The following is a 16037-nucleotide window of genomic DNA, read 5'->3' on the forward strand; positions in this document are numbered from 1 at the left end:
CCCGGATTTTGTCTTTAAAGAAAACAATGCCCAGTTCTTTACAATATCAGTAAATGATTTAGAAAAGGGAGTGAAGAGCCAAGTAGCAAAAGCTGCAGCTGATACAGAATTATTCAGAACAGATTAAACTACAACTGAGAAGTGCAGAAATATTTTGCAATGTAATGTAGCAGAGCAATAAGAACTCAGATTTTGCATTATATTCCACATCAATAAATGCACTATACAGCACCCAAAGCGAAAAATCTGTTTATACATATAGAGTCAAGGGCTTTAAATGAAATGTTTTTACTAGGAAAATAATCTCAGAGCCACAGTGGATACTTGAGGTCAGGGCTCCATAGTGGGCAAAACAGCAGAAAGAATTATTGGAATTAATGGGAATAAATAGAGACAAAGCAGAAAACATAATTTTACCTTTCTATAAATCCTTTCTAAATACAGTTTTCACCCTGTATCAGAGAGACAACGAGAATAAGAAAAAGGGGGTTTGTAAAAAGTGACCAAGTATAGAAAGGCTCCCATGTGAGAAAAAATTGACGAGGTTAGAAGCGGGACTAGGTGAAACTTGGAAAGGAGACAGCAGAGGGTGGTGACAGCCCAGTCACATCACAGGTGGCCTAAAAAGGTAAAGAACAAATCTCATTCCCTCTTTCACCTAAGAGAAGCATTCCCCTTTTTCAATTAAAATACCACCTAGTAGTTTAAAAACAAACACCAGGAAGCTTTGGTGGACTTTTCTTTTCAGCGCATGTATGATTAAATCTCATTGTTGTAGGATGTTGTGGAGACCAAAGAAGCAGAGAAGCCCACCAAAGGATTAGACAAATTCACTGTAGCTAAATCCACAAGTGGCTGCCAAACGCAGGTGTATGGGAAGCATCTAAAGCTCTGAAAGCTGGATGCACTGTCCAGGAGCAGGACAATTACATATTAATATTTATTGGCTTATATTTTTTCTTCTCTAGGTGTCTTCAGTTGCCCAGTGTCAGAGATAGGGTGCTAGACTATGTGGCCTTGCATGGCATAGCTAAGTGGGAAAGCTGGATCACAGCAAGGCTGTGATTTTCTGAAGTTCATATGAAACTTAGGATGGAGCTGGGAACTGACTTCACACCTACAAAGCATCATATCATGGATACAGCGACGCATAACCGCAAGAGCAGTTTCCCTGCACAACTGTATGCCAGAGTTTCACTTGCTGGTCTGGCAATGAACCAGGCAGTAAAAGCGATTAGCAGTGGAAAGACACTAGACAGCTGTAATTATCTAAATGCCTTCCTATTAACCATGTGAGAAACTAAATCCTCACAATCACATTCGTTAGTAAATGCTAATGACAAACTAACTACATGAAGTTTCATTTGATTAGGTAGAAGAATTCTACTCCAATATGATTATGTTACACAGAATGACCTAAAAAAAAAAAATAAAAACAGCCTGCCTCAGAGAGCAAATGAATGTTAATACTAGCAGACAGGCAGAGAAGCCCTGTTCTTGAAGCACAAGGGCTGCTCCTGCTGCCCCTGTGTGCTACCAACAGCACGGCCAGGCTCCCTCAGCTGATGGCAAATGTTCCCAGCTGCCCAGGGCAGCCCCTGCCCTCGCTTTCGGACATGATGCAGGTGCGGATTGCAAGTGTGACCAAGCCAGTCCCACTGCAGCATGTCGTGGTGATTCACCATGATGACCCCCATTTAGAAAACCTGCAATGTCATAGCAAGGATAGCGGGCAGCAGGAGGAATTCACCCTGTTGATGCCTGTGCTGTTTTTCACCCAAGGGGAACAACGTGGTTCAACAGATCGGGCAACGCTTCAAGAGGTGTGAGCACAGCCTGACAGCCACGCATCTCAGAGATGCTGGGTTTTTGCCATCCCTGGCACCCCATGTTGCGAAAGTGCGTCACCGATCCCTGCACTCCTTCCCGCGTTTGCAGAGCATGGGGAGAGCTAAACATAACGATTTGTACAGAGAAGTGAAAATAGCACAGCAAACATCAGTTTTCAGGGCAGGCTGCCTTCTTGGTACCTTTGCTGATTTCTTTTGTGAAATGCTGATAAAAAACAAGATTTCCTGAACTCATGTCTTCTGAGCACCCACAGATATTAGCTAAGAAGAGTGGGCCTGTTGGCAGCAGGGGTGGAGGGACTCATTGCGCCTTTGCAGGAATACTGAGGGCAATTCCAGCACCAAGCTGAATCCCACTGGATCTATAATGTCCATCATTTATAGTTGTCCAGGTATTGTGGTGACAAGCATTATGCCAGTGTCCAGACACAACAAAGTAAAACCCACACATAACAAAATGGACTGTGTGCCATGGTCCACCCATAGCATAAAGCACTTCAGAGAAGACCTGTGTATCCAGAGCCTAGGTAATGTGAGGACATGGGGAGAGAGTAAAAGCCTATGCCAGAGGCTCTGTTTCCAGCATGAGTACAGAGGACGATTTGCTCTTGGCTGAAACTGTAATAATAATTTTTAAGCATGAGTTCCCTCCGTATCCCTTATTCTCAGGCAGATGATATGGATTTCTGGTATTTGTGTGATTTTGCCCAGTCATCAAGTTTAGGAGATTTATATCTCTGTGAGACTCTTCAGGCAAGGAAACAGAAAGGAGAACAGCCTGCTGAGAGGCTGCATCACATTTCTTTGTGGGCACATGTCCCTCTGAAGCCCATGAAAGCTGCTACCTGCACAGCCAAAGGGTCCCTAGACATCATCTCACCGCTCTGCTTCTGCTCATCATCCTGACTGGTGGACACTGCATGTGCTGATGGCAGCCCAGGGACAAGTGCAGGGAGACCATAGGGCAGGCAGGTGCCCCAGTACTCGGCTGCTCCACAGCCCCATCTTGTCACAACGCTGCAGGTGAATTCTTTATACCATAATAAAATAAACCAGAAGGTTATTAGATTTGAATTAGCATTCACTAACACAATTGATTGTGTGGCTTTAGTCATCTAAGTGGTCGATGGTAGGACATTTGGATAATTATTACTGTTTGGTGATATTTCTTCAGCTAATTGTTTTTATTGAATGACTCATTTTGATGATGCAGCTGAAACTAGTATGAAGCTGGGCTCCTAAGGACAGGCTTTTAACTGCCCAATCCACCTCCCATAGGCTCCATCATTCCTGTAAGACAATGCATTTGGGTCCCTCTGGACAGTCTTTAGGAAAAGGAACTGTTTGGGAACTTTTTCTGTCCCTGTCAATGCACTCCTGGTCTTGTGTGGGATGATTCCTCAGAGCAGCTCTCTTCATCAGGGTTAAATAAAACTGAGCTAAACCAAGCTGAAGTGGGGTTTTTCCAAACTCTGCTTGAGTGGGTACCACCTGTGAGGGCAGCAGTACAACAGCCCACGTGAGTTGAGGTATTTCCTCCTCCACTCTCTTAAGCACACCCCACTCTCACCCCATGAGCAAAGACCACCCCCCCCTTATGCTGCCCTCCTGCCCCCTCGTGCACAGAGGGGCTCAGCCCCACTCCCCCAGCCCAGGCTGAGCCCCAGCCCCACAGCAGGGCCTGCCCACATCGGGGACTCGTGCAATGGTCAAGCTCTCAGCATCATCCTGCAGGCAAGCACAGGGGGAAAGGAGCTGCATACCCCACCCTGTAACCCCTCCCAAATTTGGAGTGACACAGGTAAGAAGGCTCTGCCCACACAGCACCGTGCCAACATAAGAAAAGCCAGAGAACCCAGAGCTGATGTTAAAGTTTTCCCACTTGGGGCTGCTTGGAAAAGCCCAAATGAGCAGACTGCTGCTCCAGCAGGAAGAGTGTACTCATGCCTGCTTCCCTGCCATCAACAGCTTCCTCCAGCTACGAGGTCTCTGTTGTGCTCCCTGGGACTCGTAGCATCAAAGTAATGTTTATCAAATGCCTCTAGATGAGGCAGCTGAGGGAAGTTAGTAAGGGATACAGGAGTGCTGTGCCTGAAACTGACTGATCTGGTTTGGTTTTAATTCTACCATAAGTTGTCATTTGAAATCAGCTAAGCCAAACATATGGAAGGAGTCACAGATACCTGCAGGTGGTTCCCAGACCTAAGGGCAGACGAGGGGATGGCATCCCCAGCCCAGAAAGCGGGGAGCTGCTGCTCAGCCTCATGCGGGATGGATCAGCCTTCTCCTTGGTCATGCAGCCTGGATGGCCTTGAGGTGACAGGGGCTTGATGCTGCTCGCTAGCAAGGGTAGGAGAGGGTATCTCATGCACACAACCCACAGACGCCCTTTTGCTGTTCATTACTCACTAGCTAATCAGTCACACATATCCCAGATGTCTTACAGAAGTGCAGGATCGCATGGGCACACAGCTTTGCCAAGCAGCCCAGGAGGCTGTCTTGGGCAGAGCTCAGATCACAGAAGTGCCAGTAGGACAGATGCACACACTGAGTAACACCACCACAACAGGAACAGCAGACAAGTGAGGACTCTCCTTAGAATGGAAGACAGGAATATAATATGATGGACATGGTGTTGCTGTATATACACAGAGGGTGAGACACAAGATAATGGTACAGCCAGCTGAGTCCTGCAAGGGGTCGGGTTCCTGTAGGCTCCTGGGAGATGAGGATACTTTGATTGCGATGCCTTCTACCTCCCAGGTCTGCTGGGACAAAGAACAGGAGGTAGCTGCGATGGCCAGAGTGGGGTGCTGGGCTTTGGGAGGCAGGGGAAGTAGCCAAGAAAAGGGTTCATGTCTGTAGATGCAGAAAGAAGTACAATTAAATAGTGTGACTGTCAAACACTCGTTTCAAAGAGAGACCAACAGAGCTTCTCTGCAGTGCTTTGGGGAAAATTGCCTCCTCACATCTCACTTCCCTTGCTGGCTTTCCCACAAATGTGTTTCAGAGCCCCCATGAATCTTCCCGTCTCAAGCATAAAACCAAACCCCTGGCCGTAAGTCTGTGTTGCTAGAGGTCAGGATTTTCCCAAGCAAGTTATAATTTTCCATGCTCAGAAATTTGGTCTGGAAAGAACTTGAGGATTACCTCTTCCCCATTTGTCCAGGGTTCCCGGACATCAAGGGAAGGCCAGCGCTGTGTGCCACCAGGACTATGCCGTGGGCAGGCCCTCCAGACGTCACCACAGCTCACACACTGGACAGGGAGTTCACAGAAGAACTGACTTTACTGCCTGCGCACAAACCATCTGTCCAAGAAAGGCAGGAGCTTATCCTGGAGAGATATTTCTGTCTGGGAAACACCACAGCCATAAGTTTGTAAACAACGCCCACGAAATCTGAAGAAATTGGAGCCCAAAAAGACATATGCTAAATGGGAAATCATCCCAGGAACGGATGCAGCCTTGGAGATAAATTTAAACTCCGTCCAGGCTGGGAAATCTGCATGCCGTCTCCATCTGCTCCCTCTTCCTTCCCAACGTGGCTCCAGTAATGAATCACCAGTCCCAGCGCCCTCTGAAACACGTACTGCTGCTTCCAGTTCCCCTTTACTACGTGCAGCTCAGGTAGTGCAGGACCAGCAGAAATGGCCACCCCACCAGTGTGGGGGGCAGAGGTGAAGCAGTGCTTGCTCCCCAGTTCCCTCAGGCAACAGTGGTCCCGAACTCGCTGCTGGCCATTACCTGGCCCAGGAGAGGTCATACTCGGAGTGAGCAGCTGTCTGCATGAAAATAAACAGGAATATGAGGGAGTAAGAGCAGTGCAAGGAAATTAGGTTTTTATTAATTAGATTTTTATTTTTTACAGTGAGGGTGGTAAAACACGGGAAGAGTTTGCCCAGAGAGGTGGTAGATGCCCTATCCCTGGAAACATTCAAGGCCAGGCTGGATGGGGCTCTGAGCAACCTGGTCTAGTTGAAAATGTCCCTGCTCATTGCAGGGGGGTTGGACTAGATGACCTTTGAAGGTTTCTTCCAACCCAAACCATTCTACGATTCTGTGATTAAAAACCAGTCTGGAGAACCTGCATCTAGGGAGTGCACGGTAATACCAGGAGCATGCAGAGCACAGGATGTGTGGAGCTTGGAAGACTCTGCATTTAACCCCCCGGAGCCTGCCTTTAACCTCTCTCAGTCTGTAAATCAGAGCTCACCTAACACCCCTATAAAAGCAGCCTAGCTCTTTGCTGTCCCTTGGAGTTCTCCTCTCAGTTTGTTCTCCTGCAAAGGATAACTGAGCCACCCATGGCACTGCAGCCCCACTCAGAAACAGCCATTTGTACAGGTAGAGGAAGGATGGGCCAGACCAGGACGTGGCACCAGAAGCACATCCAGCCCTTGGCAACGCTGTATACGCTCCGTGCCAGCACAGCCAGCGCTCCAGGTCCCACCCCAGCCCACAACTATTCTGGAAAAAACCCGATGTTAAAGCCTTAGGAACTTCTTGAGCAGAGTGCCGGGGTGCCCTGACGGACACTTGAAGCCAAGCCTCCCTTAGCACTATCTCGGCAGCAGCCTCTGCTGACACGCGTGGTCAGCCTCAGGCAACTTGTGGGGGGCAGACTGGGGTTAACCCTCCCAGAGCCATGCGATCTGCAGGGCTTTGGGGTTCCAAAGGACTTTCACCAAGATAAAGAGCAGAGAGCCTGCCTTCCTCCAAGGAAGGTGTGCACAGGAGGAGCCAACTTCCAGACAGTCTCTCAGCTAGCAGTCCCAGGGCTTTTGCAGGAAGCACCCAGCCCAAAGTTCATCTTCTGTTTTTTGGTTTTGGTTGTGTGTTGTGTTTTTTTTTTTTCTCTGAGGATTATGCTCTTAGTATTGTCTAGTATTTCCTGCTTCCTCCGCTGGCAGCTCCCCTGCTATCACAGGCACACAGCTACAGCACTCGGTGCATTAGCCTCTGTGTTTGCCACATCCGTCCCCAGGGAAATCCCTGGGGCCACACGCAGTTCAGCTTCTAATTAAGGCCTGTCGTGTGCCTGTCTGCTGCAGCAGGCTCAGACTGCTCCGTGAGCAGCCTCCTGCTCGCACGGCCCAGCGCAACCCAGTTCAGGTCTTTAGCTTGCTCAAAATACTATCTAGTAGTGCAGGGAAATTTGTATCCAAATCCAGCTTTGAACTTCTGGATCTGTAATCCATGGAGAAGCAGCTGCCACCGTAGCAGGGCCCCGCTGGCGGCCTGCCATCACCCTCTGCCTGGCCGAGCTCTCCCTCCCGAATCCTCACTGCCGCGGTTTTCTGCACAGTCCCGCCGTGCTGTTCACTCCACCTTTGCAAGATCCCTACTTGCTGGGAAGAACTAGAGACTGTAACATTACCAAATGTCACAGCTGCCTGCAGGGGGAAAGTCCCTTTTTAATTATTAGTGCGCTCCCAGTTAATATTTTCCCTGTCAGGTGCTTCCACTCTGTCTGCAACCACAGAGGGGACTGTACTGATGGGGAGCAACGTTATTCATATTGCTGAAGGGAAAGCTGTACAACAAAGTCTAGAAACCTGTCCCTGCCTCTCTTCCCCCAGCCCAAGTCTCTTGTTCCCCACATGAAATGCATGTGGCAGCAAGCTTTGCTGCGTGAGGCAGCAAGCATCAGCTTAAAGCTTTGCAAGCAACATGCTTTAACAAAATTTCCACTTGAGAAATGGGAATGACAGAAAACTTGTCTTCCAAGTGGTAGCCAATTTCAAATGACTTGTCCTATATTTACCCTTAAGGCATAACAATAAAAGCAGTTTCAATTGATATGGTACATCTCATCCCTAAGGATCTCCAGACATGCAGCTAATTGATATATAAACAGCCCACAGTTCACACAGAGAAATGCAGATCTTCCCAGCGATGCAATACATCAGTTTAAGAGATGCCAAAAATAAGCTGCATTCTAAAAATAGAACCAGAGACTAGTGTAGCCAGCCAGAAATCTAGGTCCATTAGACTTTGGCCAGGACACCCTAGTTAAGTCCATTTCTGTATCTGTGGGACGTGGATAGAATTTTAGATGTCTTCATTTGGACCTTGGCTTTACATGCCAAAAATTACCCATGCACTGTTTGCTTGGATATTATATCAGCTCAAATAAGGTGGAGAAATGCTTCCTGCTGCATCTACCACACTACTTTTTTGAGTATCTGACTATCCCATGATAGCCTTTGATGACAAGGTTTGAGGAGGTAGGGACACCGGCCACAAGGCATGTGCAACACTGTCAGCCCTCATCCTGGCTGCCAAAAATGGACTTGGCTTAACTTTTCTTCTTCTCATTTGGCCATTTTTTTCCCAAGCTTTCAAATTAGTAACAGTCATATTATTATTAGAAAGCAGGAGGAAAATTTGTTTTCCTTGTTTACCACTGGGCTGATTGTTTGGAGCTGCTTGGTTCTTACCTCTACAGCAGCTATAAATAGAAGCCTCAGATAATGCTGATCTCAATTGCAAAATGTTATCAGAATTACAAGGTTAAGTGTTCCCTGGCTTCCATCACACTAGCAAAGTCCTCAGTCTTTCAGAGCAACAAACCGGAGTCCTATTCCAAAGGGGTACCTGCACGTGTGCATACACATGCAGACAGCAGGCTCACTTCACTGATTTGCTTTTGGTTTTAACAGCCTGAGCCAAGATCCTGCTGGCTGTCGTGAACCACCCTTCCTGGTTCGGTTACTGCAAGCCATGCATAGTCCTCGAGATTAAACAGGACAAAACAGTTAATAGGTATCTGCAGCAGCAGCAGCAGCAGCAGTCACAAAAGGGTGAAGTTGAGAGACCAGCTCTAGTAAATCAACAGCACCACAGCGACAGCACTAGACGGTTCTCATGATTAGTGCGGCAATCAGGAAATTACAGTTTAATGTGTTTGCTGGAGGAAGCAGCACGAGAATCTTTCATGTACTTTAAAAACCGATTAAAACCCTACTGCCCCTTTTCAGTATTCAGGCACGCAAGGCAGCTTCTCGGAGCCCTGCCAGCTGCTTTCTGCAAGGTAGAATAAAAACAAACATCTCATCCCTGCAGCCCCACAGTCCTGTCAATTGAGTGCTCAGGGCATCAAGAGTGGAGGAGGCTTTTGCAAAATCTAGCCCTTAGGTATCAGGTGCAAAACCACCTCTTCTGGTCACAGCCTTTTTACACTGGTAAAGTATCTTTTAGGTATTCTCTTGGTCTTGAAGTGCTTGCTGGACCAGGCTGCGGAGACTATTAACATAACCCCAAATAAAAAAATGTGGAGAACGTTAATCTCCCTTCAAGCTGATGAGCATAAACAACACTCCTGTGAAATTAATGGAGACACAGCAGAGGTATTAAACCAGAATACACAAGAAAACAAAGAGGGTTCAGTTTGGCACAGATAACTGCAGCGTTCATGAGGTTTTGCTGCTGTTTCAGCAGGGCTAACGCCTGTCCCTGGGCAGGTAACGCTGCTCCATGTCCCAGCCTCCCAGATTTGCAACACCTGGGTGAGAGGCCAGGTAGGGAATCAGAGTTGTGATAGGCCCCACACCACATAAAAAACCTGTATATCCAAAAGCTGAGTTTGTTTCTTTATATTCTTTTTCTGTTGTGGACCATGTAGAAAACGGTATTAAAGATCTGCTAGAATGTGTGACTTTTCAAAAAAAAAAAGGACGGTACCTCAGTAGCAAAAAAGCAGCATCAACGACCTTCAAAACCTTTGCTTTATACCATCTTCTCTATGCCATCCCTCTAGGCAAATATTGTACAATGACCTTGTTAGCTGTGAGGGGTCACAGGGAGGACAGCAGCTTTATTTGTTTTAATGTTAACAAGGGTTCCGCTTCTCCTGCATCTGTGGCTAGCTGCTACTATGTGGATCAGGGTTTAGGGTTGAATCCCTTCTCAATCCATGCTTTTGGCTGACTAACACCCAGGGGTGATGGGCCATGTCTGGGCCCCCCCTGATGCCCTGGGCTGCGCTGCAGAGCAGCTGCAGGGTGGCAGCATGTCCCTGGGGCAGGAAGTGGGCTGGCCTCGGCACAACTTTCCATCCAGAAATCATTTTCCATCTCCTTTCCGCCACCTACAACTGACTGCAGTACCGCCGAGTTAAAACACACACAAAAGAAAAGCATCTCGCGTGCTTCTGAAAAGAGGTTTCTGCCGGCAAATGCTCGCTAAAAATAGTCCCACGTTCGCCTTTGACAGCAGCTGGAGGTCACTTTTAGAAGGAAGCAAAGAACTTGCTTTGCTGAACTCTGTTTCCAGCCACTGCAGCAAGGATGGGAAGTTTTAAGGTTTAATTTCTGTGTGGTTCTAGCAAAACCCCAACCAGAGGCAGTGTGGTCTTGGCTGGTCTTGACTCCCTTGCCAGTCAGAGCAGGAGCTTGCTTTCCCTTTTTGCAGGGAAACAGGTAGGAGGAGATTCATTTGTTAATTAAATTTCCCCTGCCAATTTACATGAAAAAGGGGAAACTGTTTCAAGAAGCTCACAAAACTTTCATAACCCTTAACCTATAAAAGAAAGAGTTGTATGACTTTTTTGTAAACCTGCCCAAAAGCACCAGCGGGTTGTCCCAGGCCAAGTGATGAATAAAGAAAAAAAGTCCAGGAATGGCACAGCTGGGCTGAAAATCAGGAACATCTGCTCATAGGAAGTTAGGCATTCTCCCTCTCCTCTGGTTCCCTCTTTCATCTTTGGATTTTCTCATAAGTTCTTGTTCAAAGGGATGCCATCCCATGGGAAAATGACAAAAGGAAAAAAGCACAGACACTGTTACTCAGCGAGGCCAGCAATAATTGCAAGACAAGAGAAATTCTCCATGGGAATCCCCCACATCTGAGAAGTAGAAGCAAAAAATTCACCAGGGAAAAATTCAGCACCGTCAGCCCCACAGACAATGCCTTTTATCCATGTAGGAGCCTGCATTTATCCAGTTTTCATTACACATCAATGGCACGATGGCAGTAAAAAGGAGCAGAAAAAAATTCATTAGGAATGGCTGGAGAAGGTCAGAATAATGGCAGAAGACATAATTTCTTCCTAAAAAGGTGTGTTTCTTTACTGATACGTACATTTTAAAAGAGGCCTGTTTAGTCCTGGACCAGAACTGGGTGTACAGGAGTGGCACAGGAATTGCCTGTTCATTGCTGATCCCACTGCACTGAAACTGAGTGAAAACTTCCACAGCAAAGATGCAAAATCCTTTAAATGCTGAGGCAGGACATGCACACTTGCAGGCATTGTGACAGTGTAACACCAGTCATGTGCAATACTATCTGAATCTCTCCAAAAAGCAGTAAGCCCTCTGCAACAGCGGGGCAGACACGCAGTGTGCTGATGGAGTTGCATCACTATTAGTGGTGTTTGGATTCCCAAACTTTGAAGAGGACCTCGCTACGCTGGGGTGGCTACGAAGTCTGTTTCCGCTTGTTAAATGAGCCCTTGTTAAAGACTCCTAAGGTTGTCCCTCAAAATGATTCCTGCAGGATCAGGGATCTGTCATTGTGCCGATGAGGGCCTTGGGGGAGAGCTGCCATGCTACACCGCACCTCATGCGTGGTGGAGCTTCTACGAGTGTGATCACGACAACTTTGTACGCTTATGGATTGGCCTTCTGGCCTGAGACATCCCACAGCCCCTGTTACCAAACAGCAAGCTGGTAGGAAGTCAGGGGGGATGCAGGCTGCAGTCAAGGCCAGCAGCGCCCAGCATGTGCGGGTGGTGCCCTGCGTGCAAGGGGACCCTGGTGCAGAGACCCCCGTGGTGTGCAAGGGGCCCCTGCAGCATGCAATGGGACCCTGCAGTGTCGGGGGACCCTGCCCTGGCCAAGGACCCCGGCAGCACGCAACGGGACCCCGCGCCGGTGCGCACACCCGCTGCCCTGCTCGGGAAGGGGCATCGGGAGCCCCACAACCGGGCAGGGCAGGGAAAGCCCCCCGGAAAAGCCAGCAAGGGGCAGCCGCCCCGGGCGCAGCAGGGAAGTACCGGCGGGGACGCCGGGGAGGTGAGTACTTCCCCCTTGACGTGGAAAAACGCCAAGTCGCCTCCCGGACCGACCTCGTCCCCCCGCCCGGGAGGGGCGGTGGAGGGGAGGGAAGGGGCCGGCCCGAGCTGATCCGCCCTCCCTGCCACCGCCAGCGGCGCCGAGCAGGACCAGACCCGTCGGTCGGGCTTTGACTGGGTGGAAATTCCCGTCCTCGGCGGCTCCTCCCCCGCAGAAATCCCCTCGCTGGGGTGTATATGCGAAGCGCCGCCGCCGCCGCCGCTCACTCGCAGCACAGCCGCAGCTCCGCCGCCATGATCAGCGCCCGCCGCCCCGTCGAGCCGCCGGTTATGGAGGGCTACGAGCAAACGAAGAAAGAGCGTCAGGGCGGGTTCCCGCTCGACGATCGCCACGACAGCGGCTTGGACTCCATGAAGGAGGAGGAGTACCGGCAGCTGGTGAAGGAGCTGGAGGACATACGCCTGCAGCCCCGCGAACCGCCCGCCTGGGCACAGCAGCTGACGGAGGATGGGGACACGTAAGTGGGGGTCGAGGGTTAAGGGGGACACAGGGGGTGCACGGCGCGGCGAGGACGGGACAGGATGTACTGCCGGCGAGGAGGCGCCGGGCTGGGCCGCGGCGCGGAGGGGAGGGCGGAAAGTCCCTGGAGAGGCGCCAGCGAGAGGCGGCTCCCGCGGCGGCGGAAAGCCCCGGCCGCAGAAAGCCCCGGCTTGCGACACCCGCGCATGACCCCGCCTCGGGCCCCTGCCCGCCGCGGGGATTTTGGGGTTTTTGACGTAAAACTTAGGAGTCTCAACGTGGGTCGTTTAATTTTTCTTTTTTTTTTTTTTTTTTCCAGTTTTCTCCACTTGGCGATTATTCACGAGGAAAAAGCCCTGAGCCTGGAGGTGATCCGGCAGACAGCTGGGGACTCGGCTTTCCTGAACTTCCAGAACAACCTCAGCCAGGTACTTTCACCTCCACAGCCCCACATCTGGATCAGCCCCCGCCACCCCCACAAAAGCCCTCTGGGGAATCCCCCCCTCCCCCTGAAAATGTCCTTTTAATTTTTTTTTTTTTTAATTGATGGATATTGAATCAAAGCCTACATTCAGGAAAGTCCCCAGCTGGCTCCAGCCAGAGTTAGCACAATGCTTCCTCTCCCCGAGAGTGGCATTTAATGCCTGCATTTTTCAAATATGATGCAATGGGTTGCAGCCCTCTTTATTGGGATGTTAATGATACCCTTCATACGGATTGAAGGTTCATCCCTTCCAGACTAAAGGGCAACTATACAATGTGTTGGGAAGCATAAAGAACTGAGCTTATGGCGTGCATTTTTAATTGGGGACAGAAGTCACCAAGCGGTCAAGGGGTCTGTTTGTCCAGGTGTTTCTGCCAAGTTTGCAGCGTAGCTTACAGGTCTGTGTTTTCTCTTTTGCCTGCAGACTCCTCTTCACCTGGCAGTGATCACTGATCAGCCTGAAATTGCCGAGCATCTTCTGAAGGCCGGATGCGACCTGGAAATCAGGGACTTCCGAGGAAATACCCCCCTGCACATTGCCTGCCAGCAGGGCTCCCTCAGGAGCGTCAGCGTCCTCACGCAGTACTGCCAGCCGCACCACCTCCTCGCTGTCCTGCAGGCAACCAACTACAACGGTACGGGCACGCTGCTGTACATCCACATCGGTGTGCTGTACTGAGAGTAGGGTGTGATGTCTCATAGAGGGCAAAGATCTCTGGAGAGATGGAGAAGGATTGTTATACCCATTTGAGAGTTGAGGAGGCCAAAGCGCACAGCAGTGTCCAGCTTTAAAATGTCGCTGTCTTGTAGGCCTCCTCACTGTTGGTTATTGGCTCTCACGGTTTTGAATTTTGCATTTTTAGTGAGTACTTTTGCAGTGCTACTTTTTTTTTGGTTGCAGTAAGTTGCAGTCATACACTGGAATTAAGCCTCTAAGAAATCTTTCCAAAATCCAGCCCTGTTATTCATACTTACTGGAAGCTGGAAAGCTCTTCTGGAAAACACCCTTTTGCCGTGGGTGAATTGGAGACTTAGATATTGTCCTGTTCTATCATCTTGACTTTAACTGAATGATAGGGCATGAGGTTAGACTTACTCAAATTTTCCCTCCATTTGTGTTTTGCAGGACATACATGTCTCCATTTGGCATCCATTCAAGGATACCTGGCTATTGTTGAATACTTGCTGTCCTTGGGAGCAGATGTAAATGCTCAGGTATGTAATGTATACCGCGAATTTAACCAAGCAGGGCTGGGTAGTCGTAAAAATCAATGGGTCTGGCACTGACTGGCTCTCTTTAACATGCCAAACCTTGTGTTGTTTTTACACAGGAGCCATGCAATGGCAGAACAGCGCTACATTTGGCTGTCGACCTGCAGAATTCTGACCTGGTGTCGCTTCTGGTGAAACATGGGGCGGACGTGAACAAAGTGACCTACCAGGGCTATTCCCCCTATCAGCTCACGTGGGGAAGAGAAAACTCCAGCATACAGGAACAGCTGAAGCAGCTGACCACAGCTGACCTACAGATGTTGCCAGAAAGTGAGGATGAGGAAAGCAGTGAATCGGAGCCTGAATTCACAGAGGATGAAGTAAGTACCTATTTGCACCTTTTCAAGAGAAGGGGAAAATCCTGCCCTTTGTATTTTTTTTGGTGGTGTTGCTCTGATGACATGCTCCAGTGACCTCTACCTGTGTAAAAAAGGGTATAAATAGCCCATCAAGTACGGCAATGCTATCAGCTATCAGCAAGATGGCAGTTGGGGCAAGCATATAAATAGAATAAATTTAAGAATAAAATGTAAAAAATAACATGAGGGAACAGAGGTTAACTTCACACAACATGGTTGTCTGAACACCATTCTGTTGCTGACACCTACGGAAACTCATGAGATAAAATTAAAGTTAATGAGTGGTTTTCTCCTCCCTAGCATTTGTTTTTCTAATGTTCTCAGTCCTGTTAAATGGCAAATGTAACCATTTCAGTGTAGAAATTGTATACACTGCCGAAGTCAGGGCATGCAGAATTTGGCAGTTATCCCAGAGTGGATATGATACTAGCAGTAAGAGTTTTGCATTAACAGCCTTTTGTTTTTTCTTGCAGCTTATATATGATGACTGCCGTATTGGAGGAAGACAGCTGGCATTTTAAAGCAGAGCTTTCTGTTAAAAGGAGTGACTGTGTACATATGTACAGAGAGAGGACTTTCTTCATTGGAAAAGAAAGTCGCAATGTGGAGGGAAAAAACAGGAGGAAGATACTACACTGCCCTGCAAGGAGCATGTAATTGTAACAGGATGGTTCCAGGTTCTGGCCTGTGTTTAAAAACAGGAGTGGGCTGTGTAACATCAGTAGAGATCTGCGATTGTTCACACCACCTGGTAGAGAGCCACATATCCAGCTTTCTCAACCCAACGAAGGTAACAGACAACACATCCAGCCAGCGAGTTGCAAAGAGCTATCTTGTGGCATTAAGCACCATGAGGAGCATGTGTCCTGGTGTGGCTGGGCAGGCTCAAAGCAGCACGCCATCCCCTCGGAGACTCTGTGTTCACTTGCATTGGGCTGGGGGGGCTCCCTGGCCTTACTGACCAACCGCAGCTGCTCTCAGTGGGCATCCCAGGTGGAGGAGTCAAACCAAGGGACTGGTGACCTGGATGTTAGGAGCAAGTAGCAATGATGTTAACTGTGGGCATTGGAAACTCTGTGTTTCACACCATGTGTGTCATAATTGCTACACTTTTTAGCAATTGTATATTGTGTAAATACTGTATATTTTTGTTTATAATTATTTTGGTACATGTGAGATATGTATTTATTAAAAAAAGTCAGATTACTGTACTTGGTCTCTGAAATGGTTCATTGTGTGTCTCGTTGACCTGAGATACATGGAAATCCACTTTGTTTGCTTTTTAAGAAACATTTTACACCTAGGAGACCAATAGGGTCACAGGCTTGGGGTTTTGGGTGGTTCACCTCAGCAGTGGTAAGACATCGAAGCAGCTCTCAGCCCTTCCGCTGCAGCTAATTTTGGAAGCAGACGTAGGTGTCGTTTCCCGTGCCCATTGTGGCAGGCAGGTTGGGGGGCTGGGGTTCCCCCTCTGTCACCCAAGCACCCAGCCGACAGAGACGGGTTTTGAGGCCGGCTGTGACAGCCCCCACCCACCCA

At 48.8% G+C, this 16037-nt stretch overlaps 1 protein-coding gene across 1 annotated transcript; it reads left to right on the top strand.

Moving 5' to 3' along the window:
- Positions 1 to 11995: 11995 nt before the first annotated feature.
- On the top strand, positions 11996 to 15705 carry NFKBIA (NFKB inhibitor alpha). Its single transcript, XM_065636001.1, has 6 exons — positions 11996 to 12381; positions 12703 to 12811; positions 13292 to 13502; positions 13994 to 14082; positions 14199 to 14459; positions 14972 to 15705. The coding sequence occupies exons 1-6, from the start codon at positions 12101 to 12103 to the stop codon at positions 15017 to 15019; spliced, it is 999 nt and encodes a 332-aa protein (XP_065492073.1). The 5' UTR covers positions 11996 to 12100; the 3' UTR covers positions 15020 to 15705.
- The last annotated feature ends 332 nt before the right edge of the window (positions 15706 to 16037 follow it).

The sequence above is a fragment of the Caloenas nicobarica genome, chromosome 5, assembly GCF_036013445.1.
Source record: "Caloenas nicobarica isolate bCalNic1 chromosome 5, bCalNic1.hap1, whole genome shotgun sequence".
NCBI classification, from domain to species: Eukaryota; Metazoa; Chordata; class Aves; order Columbiformes; family Columbidae; genus Caloenas; species Caloenas nicobarica.

What these genes read in the sequence shown, in the direction of transcription:
- NFKBIA (XM_065636001.1), top strand. Translation starts at nt 12,101, where the DNA reads ATGCGAAGCGCCGCCGCCGCCGCCGCTCACTCGCAGCACAGCCGCAGC. An exon ending in CTGACGGAGGATGGGGACAC is followed by an intron (nt 12,382 to 12,702) that starts GTAAGTGGGGGT and finishes TTTTTTTTCCAG; the next exon opens with TTTTCTCCACTTGGCGATTA. An exon ending in GAGCAGATGTAAATGCTCAG is followed by an intron (nt 14,083 to 14,198) that starts GTATGTAATGTA and finishes GTTTTTACACAG; the next exon opens with GAGCCATGCAATGGCAGAAC.